Source organism: Macaca fascicularis, chromosome 5 (genome assembly GCF_037993035.2).
Source record: "Macaca fascicularis isolate 582-1 chromosome 5, T2T-MFA8v1.1".
In the NCBI taxonomy this organism is placed as follows: Eukaryota; Metazoa; Chordata; class Mammalia; order Primates; family Cercopithecidae; genus Macaca; species Macaca fascicularis.
This window is the reverse complement of record NC_088379.1, coordinates 30,341,841-30,351,044: the sequence shown is the minus strand read 5'-3', so window position 1 is coordinate 30,351,044 and position 9,204 is coordinate 30,341,841. Positions and strand designations below refer to the sequence as shown.

General features: G+C 34.3%; 1 protein-coding gene across 17 annotated transcripts in view; it reads right to left on the bottom strand.

The window, feature by feature from the left end:
- Positions 1–1,188: 1,188 nt before the first annotated feature.
- Positions 1,189–9,204, bottom strand: part of PCDH7 (protocadherin 7) — a 427,911-nt gene continuing 419,895 nt past the window's right edge. For 10 of the 17 annotated variants that reach the window (XM_045392223.3, XM_074039505.1, XM_065544846.2 and 7 more), the window contains one exon: positions 2,465–5,493. In XM_045392223.3, coding sequence (XP_045248158.2) covers positions 5,117–5,493 — 377 coding nt within the window. In that variant the 3' untranslated portion in view covers positions 2,465–5,116. Of the gene's footprint in view, positions 5,494–9,204 lie in introns of all 17 variants that reach the window. The other 7 variants (XM_005554640.4, XM_005554641.4, XM_074039506.1 and 4 more) reach the window with 5 other exon arrangements.

Genomic DNA, 9,204 nt, shown 5'->3' with positions numbered 1-9,204 from the left:
TGCAGCTTGTTAGCCACGTTTTTTCCCCTCTCTTATGTGAAAATGTAAAGTCTACTCATAGTGATCTCATTTTATGTACTGTTCCATCAAAATATGTACTCAGGTTTAGTTCTCACCATTAGAAAAGCAGAAAGCCAAAATGAATGGACGTATCATTTCTTCACCCCGTTCCAACTTGAAGTAGATTTTCTCACCATACTTCACCCTAATTCCTTCTTTAGAGAAGAATGGCTGCCAGTCAAACTCAATTTACAAAGATATCTTTGATTCAAGAAAGTATACGTCATCTAATATAAATAAAATATATTAAATTTTCACATAAGAAAGGGGAAAAAACCCCGTAGAGAAGCCACAGGCAAAGATCTTTAGAATGTTTTTTCGCATTGGTAGATTTTAGCATTGCTGTTGTGAGATGGGACAGAAATTCCAAGCAATCTGTTAGAACATACAGAAAGTATTTTCTTTCTCTTTTAAGTCTCTGAGTTGGAAAAAAGGCCATGACTGAGAGATTGAAGAAGAGAAGGTGCTTACTCAAATAGATGCCAATTTAATAAATAAAGAAGATAACTATAATAGGGACGTAATTTTATAACAAATAGTAAGTGGAATGATTAAAAATAGATAATAAAATATAGAAAAAATGTAAAAAGTCGAGAAAGTCCCTTAAAGAAAAAATAAGTAATCAAAGTAAAAATTGTATTTTTTCCTTTATTTTCTCTATATTTCACATGATTTTTTAAAGTCTATAACTTTTTTGTATTTATTATTAATTTAGATTAAAAACGTGTATTTTCTAAACAAAGACACATTTTGACTTAGGATTACTTTTGTCTTAAATGTGAAATTTCTGTAGATGCCTCTGAAAATAAATCAATCTTCATATTAACGATGGTAAGTTCCTTTTTCTGCCATACACTTTAAGATAATAAGCTAGCTAGGTAAATGTCTCAGGAATTATTTTGATGAAACTTAAGGATCCGAGTTCTTTTTCATTATGAGGCAAAGTAATGTGACAGTTATGCATAATCCCCCCTAAATCAACAATTGCTGCCACATTAGCTTCCTTGCTGTGTCTTAATTTATAAGGAATCAAACCATCTTAAATCAAACTGGTACATGCATCCATTCACTTTTCATCCAATCAAAACTGAATTACCTGTCAACAGAGAAGTACACTTACAAGTGTGAAACCATTTGACCATGTTATATTTTAATTTGCAGAGACAAAAATGACAAGCAATTTATTTACATAAAACTGTACAAAAGCAAATTAAATTATGTAAAGTATTTCATAAATAGTTGGACGAGTGTTTAATACATTTCGCCATGTTAAGCATAGTTGCGTGCATAGTGACTCATAATAAACGATGATAAATTGTTCTCTGCTTCACTATCAACATCCAAGTAGCAGAACAATAGGCAATGATTAACATTACAAACAGATCGTACCACACTGAATGCAAGTGCTTTAAATGTAGGAAAAGTCTGAAAGTAAACCCTAGGTAGCTGAACAAATGATGCCTTCCTCCAGATGTTATCATTGTATCTTCACCTAGGTCACAACTAACAAGCTTTACTATATTCATGATCATCCTCATTTTTTTTTTTTTTTTTTTGCTTAAGGACACATTTTCTTATTTATCATTGATAGCATATACCTAAGATTATTTAGGTCTTTAGATTTCTCATGACTATTTTTGGATGGCTGTTTGATTCTTGACAGTTTCTTCTAGTCTGTGTGTTTTATTCTTTTTCCTACAAGACAGCTTCCTAGGGTAGTGTTTTAGTCAGACATCTTCAGTACCATCTTAGTTCCTCTTCCCATAAAAATAATGCCTCCCTTGTTTTCTGAAACTCAGGCAGCAGGCCAGTCAGAAACCATACAGAAATGATATCTGGAGATTCAGAAAAAGCAGTAGATTTTAGACTGAAGCTACAGACATTTTAATACACATAAATTTATATAGTTACTCATTAATTTATAAATGTGTCCTAATGTATAATGCATGCAAAATTCACTTGAGAATCTTGTGTACAGAAAACAAATATGGTTTATATCCTGTACAACCAAAATGAAACTGTAGCTAAAAGAAACACAACAAAAAAGAAATAAAGAATAAAATTCTAAATCAATATTTATGGACTGATTTCACTCCTGATAGTATCTCTGTGTTACACTTACAATAAAAGCTTTCATCTTCTAGTCAGATTTAAGCAGCCCATATTACTGCCTTAATTTTGCTTTATGACATAACAATATTTAAGACTGGTCCATTATCTGAGTTTGTCAGAAGGCAAATTTTTAATATATTATTTATTATTTTCAGAAAATAAACATGGACAAATATACAGGATCCAAAAAGTTGGGAATAGCCCATTTCCCCTCATTGTCCAAACCCAACAACCGTTTTTTTACCGTAACAACAGGTATAAAAGGCACAGTTGCTTATTTTGCATTCACTCATTTATTTATTTTTTTTGTTTCTTTTTATTGATTTTTTTCAAAAGCACTCTATATATGGAGTGGCACCAGATTTAACCTATTCAAAATAAAAGTCATACAAACACAAAATATATTTCTGTGTCATGCCAGCTCATTATATAATAAACATGTTATGATAGCTAATTCTACTAGAATTACTGTGAATACTTACAGTACACTGAATTTTGTTCTTTCACACCCATTTTAGTTCTAAAGAGAGGTTCACGAGTTAAATGACAATGGCATGGCTATCTTGAATGGGGTGCAAACATCATTGGAAATGTGGATCCAATTAATCCGAAGGTCCGGTGTGACCCGTATTAGTTTTATAGACAAGAGAAGGGTTTAAGATAGAGTGAAATGAGCTATCAGTGGTTTCAATGTCTCATGAAAGAAAGAAATGCATTAAAAAAAAAGTTTGTCAAACATCTGTGTTATGCAATTGAGTATTTTCTTTGTAACGTGCAAGAAAAAATATGTATACATTTCATAAGTATCTTTAGAAGTATTTTGTCTTAATAGGTACTTACAGATTATACAAGGCAGAACTGCTTTAATGCAGTTTCCTAACAAAGTACTAGAATTGCATCTTTCCATAGTGTAAATAATAATCAAACATAAACATGTTCAATTACTGATATTTTAGTCCAATGTTTTTTGTTTCAATTACATATCTTTTTGCATCCTACCTATTATACATAAACTAACATCAAAATGAAAACTCCATTTAAGAAAGAGCATGAGGAAATGACCCCCAAAGAGTACCCCACCAAACAGAGAAGTGGTTTTCAAAGTATTTTGAGGACCTATAGTGAATTATCAACCTATATTCCAGGCTGTGTCACTTTATAGTCTAAGAAATTCTGCAAAGCATGAAACTACCCAAAGCTACATTGTTTCTACAGTTTGCTAGAGAGCCATCAAGGCTATGCCTTAACCAGCTTACAAACATTCAGTGATGAGAGTTTGTTCTCCTCACACCTGTTATTCCCTATTCTGTCCATGGATTGTCACTTTCCTCTGAATGTCCCAGCTCAATATTCAGCCATATTAGGTTATCCTCCATGGAGCCAGTAGCTCAAAGTCTGCATATTCTGTTTCTTCTTATTGCACTGGAAAAACTCTGCTTTTACCTTTGAGATATACATCCTGTGAAAAATGTCATTGCCCAAAACTCCTTTCTTTCATGTTCAGTCTAGATTTGTTTAAAACGTATATTAAATAATGTTCAAATCACATTAGTGGTAAAGTCAACTAGGGTGTCACCTTGTTTCAATGTTGTTAGTCTCAAAATATTTCTATACTGCACACAAGTCAAAATTAATGCACTTGGGGTGCATGAAAGTGTGCACTGAATAAGTAAAAAAATGCAATTGTAATTTAAAATGTGGATAAAAAGAGCAGCAAGCATAGCCTGGATTCTAAAATGATCATTGTGGACTTAACTAACAAGGCTATATGGCAATGCATCTTTCTTAACCTACCCATGACCCATAAATACTATTTTAAAACATGGAATCTTCCCTGATAATATTACCTGAAACTAAACTTGAACCTCAACCAATTGCCTATTATAATACCAAAAATATATCTCATTAGTTTTCATTTTCTGAGCTTTCAAATAAAATCCATTTTAAAAGAAGGAACATTTTACTGGGCACTATAAAATGAACTAGTGTCTGTTTGTTTCTGTGCATACATGGGTTCAGTTGCTTTTGTTGCTTAATGATTTTCCACGTCGAGACCAAATCAACTTCATGATTTCCCTGATCTGCCATATGATCTTTGGCCTTTGGATGATACAATTGTTCAAGTTAGTTAATAATCGTGGTCTTGTTCTGAAAATATATATATAATTTTTTAAGTCATAATTAGTGAAATTGATACATGTAATCATGACTGCGTGTATACTGAGAATATTTGGTGAAGGTATGGAATTGAAGTTGATGCTCTTAACCTGAAAATAACAACATATGCCAATTTAGGACTGCAATCACCCACTGAGTATTGTTTTGCTCTTAGTCTTTGTTGGAATATTAAAGCTTTGATCTTCCCAAAATGCTTTTTAATATAGTCCCTCTTTCTAAGGACTGTACCTTTAGAGGGACTCTATCACTTTCAGAGGATTGCCTTTGATGGTGATAAACCATATTCTGATGGTATGTCTGAAATACATTTTATCTGTCGTGCTTATTTTTGACCAGCCGGATGACACTCGAACAAAATCAAAGTGACTAAAATCATGCTTCAGCTTAGGGATAATGAGAGTGTGTTGTGTTCTGCTAATCAGGCTTCATACAGTTACTGTGGAAGAAACTTGCAACTATCCCCCCTTTTTTTTTTTCCTTTTCTTCTTTTTTTTTTTTTTTGGAGAGGGGTGGGGAAGAGAAAGTGAGTGTTGGGAATCAGTGAAGGGGTTAGACATGCAAGTAACAAGGATGGTTTCTACATTGTACAGTAGAATCAGGCTAACAGTATCACTAAAGGCCTGATCTGGAGGCAGAAGTGGCAGGCAAAGCTTTGTCTCTTTGGTAGCCCCCTCTTTGTGATTAAACGTTTTGCTTTGTAAGGTTTTTTTGCCCCTTATTCTCCTTTTCATACATGTAAAGAACTTTGCTGTTGCTCCTTTATAGCCTACAGGTAAACTTCTCTTCTAGTGAGAGTATTGACAGGAGATGGCTTATATTCCCCTGTTTTTGTAAGGGGAATATCCTCAGGGTTGGCTTCCTCATTTTTGCTGAAACTAGCTGCACTGAAGGTCTCATAGGATGAGGTCAACTTTTTGTTCAGGAGGTTTCTGTTGCGGTCACCCATGATGGCGGCCTCCCCATTGGCCAACTTTTCCTGGCTTCCTCGTTCATCAACAGGCATGAAAGTGGAGAGTTTAGGCTGGCTCTTCTTCCTCTCTGGAGAAGTGCGGACTGGCATCCAGCAGGAGTCTGAGTGGCCATACTCATCACACTCACGAGTGCACTTCCCAGTCAGGGCTACATCTGGAAGAGGCCTTGAGTCTGAAATCCAAGGAGAATAAGCCATTAGGATTTGACACTCCTCAACAGGCTCCCCTGATCTATATGAAATTGGAGGAAATATATAAATATATTCCTTACCATCTTATTTCTCATTTCCCAACACCCTCTAGCTCATCATTCCACAGGACAGTCTTTAATCTCATGTGCATGAAAGATAAGGTTTTGCAAAGACATCCCACATTATAGAATAGGAAAGTAGACAAAATGATACATTTAAGTGTGTAGATGAAACAGATATATGTGTGTTTGTTACAGGACAGGGACATGAGGATATTCTCAATTAGAAGCTCTAAATACACAGGTAAATTTGTGTGGGTGTTAATATTTTCCACATCCATAAGAAAAATTATTAAATCCAAATAGACAATTTTCTGGATTTATAAATTATCCCAGAAGTATTGAATTTCTTCCTGCTTATACATTATTCATAGAATGCAAATATGCAAAACCTTATATTTAAAATACATTCTAAGACATGGGGTGACTCATAAGTAGAACCAAATTGACAGCACATTATGTGGTAAAAAGTAAAAAGCAAGGAACCAGTAGTTATAGGTATAAGCATACTAGCAATATCACACATCTGCCCACCCTAGCCCATATCCCCTCACCACCCCCCACCCCACCATGCCAAATGACCTAATGTGTGCTGATGTGTTCACATCAAAATGCATGGGCCATATTATCTGAATGTAATGTACTGGGTGAATATAGGCAAGTTACTAAACTTTGGATGAACTAGCATGTACTCCTAATTAATGGTACTATCCAATGGAATGGGAAATGACTTTTACTTCTGAAAGGCTAAACATGTCCAAAGAATTCTTAGGAAACAAGATTAAAGATGACAGTTAATAATTACCTGTATGTATAATTGAAAGCATGTGTCTGTCTTTGGAGAATGGTTATGTCTTTTCTAAATATTAAAAATGTTTTTACAGACTTTGTTTGAGAAAGAGAGAATGGGAGAGAGAAAAACCTGCTCTACTTCAATAGGTTCTGAGATAGTAACCTGGAGGGTTTTATTTAAAATGTTTTATTGTTTTTCATTGCCAAACAAAAGAACATAATATGACTGCATTCCAGTTATTGTCACATGGTATCATTTTATTATAAGGCTTGGGACTTAAAGACTGCCAAATTTGACCTCTGAAAATATATTTGTAACCAGTGGAATCAGTGAGATGTGCATATGCACAATCCATAGATTCATTTAAAATAGAAGAGGAAGTTATTTAAATTATTCCCAAGATATGTACACTTTCTGCTTTTGCTTCCACACACCATCCCCTGTAGTTTATTTGTATAGGATATTTTAGACATTTTACTCGGCTAAATCTCCTAAATGAAGGCTCTCCACTAATGTTTGTCATTTTTTCCTTCAATGATGGGTAACTGAGCTATTGACATTTGTCGGCCCATCGATTATTGAAACAGTGTCCTGGGATTTTTATGCCCTTGACTGAGCGTTCACACGGAAATTCTAGTGTCCTACACAGGAAATCTAGAATTATCTGACCCTTTCCTGTAGGTAAAATGTAAGGTTAATTATTTACTCCAGTTGCCCATGCTGCCATTTGACTTCTAAGTGAGCAGATTCTCTTAATTTTTTCATCAAAATAACAAAGTACTTTCCCACTCATTGTTTTTTTACCCTAAAGTGTCTGTTTCTCAAATAAGTATTTCACATGCATTGTAAAAATCGAATTATTGGCAAATTTTATTAATACTTTTGGTAATCTAGTTGGTTTAAATGAATAAACTGCAAGTTCTTTGAGAATATTTCCTATCTTGGGATACTTTTTTTTTTTTTTTTTTTTAACCTGACCTAAATGCTTTGAACAGGGGGAAAAAAAAGGATAGAAATGCAAAGTGTAAAATCAGGTCTGCTTTTTACTCAAAATATTTCCCTTTTTTCCCACTGCTTCAACAAATTCAAATTGTTCCTCTTTTCTTATGATAGTGAATAGCAAGGGCATGGGAAAATAATCAGGAAATTACCTTCTGAAATAGAAAAAAAAAATATGAATGTGATTGTCATTCCCTGCAGAAATGACCCAGAATTATCTCCAATCATCTCTCCACATTTATGTCTCACACAGTATGTCAGTTCACTTACACAATGACTTATACAGGTGGCTGCTTTTCAGGGATTAATTTGTGTTTTGAGTTTGAAATTCCTTGCACTTGTTTTCCTCTTGTTTGAGATGCATTTATAAACAGCTTGTAATTCTATATTCTTGCTCAAATGAGTCTTCTTACTTTTTAACTTGTGTACCTAAACTACCTACAGCTCATAAGAGATTATACTCATTTATTAAATAGATTGACTGAATCTCCAATCAGTTATAGGTGAGATGCTCTTCAGTTCTTTCCTTCAGTCTTTACTTCATAGTCCGGAGTATTTTCTGCCAAAATTGATTTCCTCTACTGCTTTTAATGAAAGGCAGTTTGTCTTCTCTGCCATCATATGCATGCAAGCTGCCACATCTCTACCCAAGAAGCATGATTTTTAATAAGGATCTCCTGTCATTTCCAAAGTAAAACACTTGATTGGGGACCACAGTGGAAGTTGACAAGCCTAATTGGCTGGGACATGTTGCAGTGTTTGTCATCAAATTTAGAAAAATAATCAAGAAGGGCTATAAGAGATTCATCACAAGTAATCAAAACTTCCAATTTGGTTGACTAAAGTGAATCTTCAAAAGAAATACCAATGATTAACAAATGCAATCTGTATTACGAAGCAACTTATTAAAGAAGGGCATGAGTAGAAAAGTATTTTTCTTTGTTTACATATTTTCTTATTTTAATTACGCATGCATATATTATGAATTTTTTTCAACACAAAATTTCTGCAGGATCTTAGAGAATCATCAAACGCAATTCTTTCTTCTTTCCATAAAAGGCATACTTTTAAACTGTCCTATTTTTTGTGGCATTATAAAGGAAAACCTTTCCCAATTAGTAACTCTTCTTAGTCTTTCACTGAAGGATTTGTTTTCTAACATCTAAGAATATTCTTTTATGCTTTAGTACTGTTCTTTTAAATTTTGATCTCAGTGAAGATGGAAGACACCTGATCACAAATCTTAACTGGCATTGAGTAAATCAATACAAATGGACAGTAGGAAAAGAAAATAATATTCTCTGTAAGCATTTTCCACAATAAAGCCAGTTCTTTAGAGATTGTTTTTGTTTGTTTCTGTATTTCTCAATGCCCCCACACCCCATCAATCTTATCAAACCTTGAGAAGACTGGAAGTAAAAAAATAGTATCCATCAAATCCCGTTCTTGCTTAACATTCCTTGCAGAGGTTTCCATTTTAATCAAGTTATGTTATTTCCTAGAATCATTGCATCATATTAGAAAGTTAAGATCCTTTCCTAGACATAAGGTTAATGTCCCTCTTGAAAGTAGACAGTTTTTTTCTTTTCCTTTGTTTTTTTTTTTTTTTTTTTTTTTGAGACAGGATCTTACTCTGTTGCCCAGACTGGAGTGCAGTGGTGCACTCTTGCCTCACCTCAACCTCTGCCTCTCAGGCTCAAGCGATTCTCCTGCCTCAGCCTCCTGAGTAGCTGCAGTTAAGGCGCGCACCACTACCACCTGGCGAACTTTTGTATTGTTTCAAAATACAACAGGGTTTCACCATGTTGGCCAGGCTGGTCTTGAACTTCTGACATCAAATG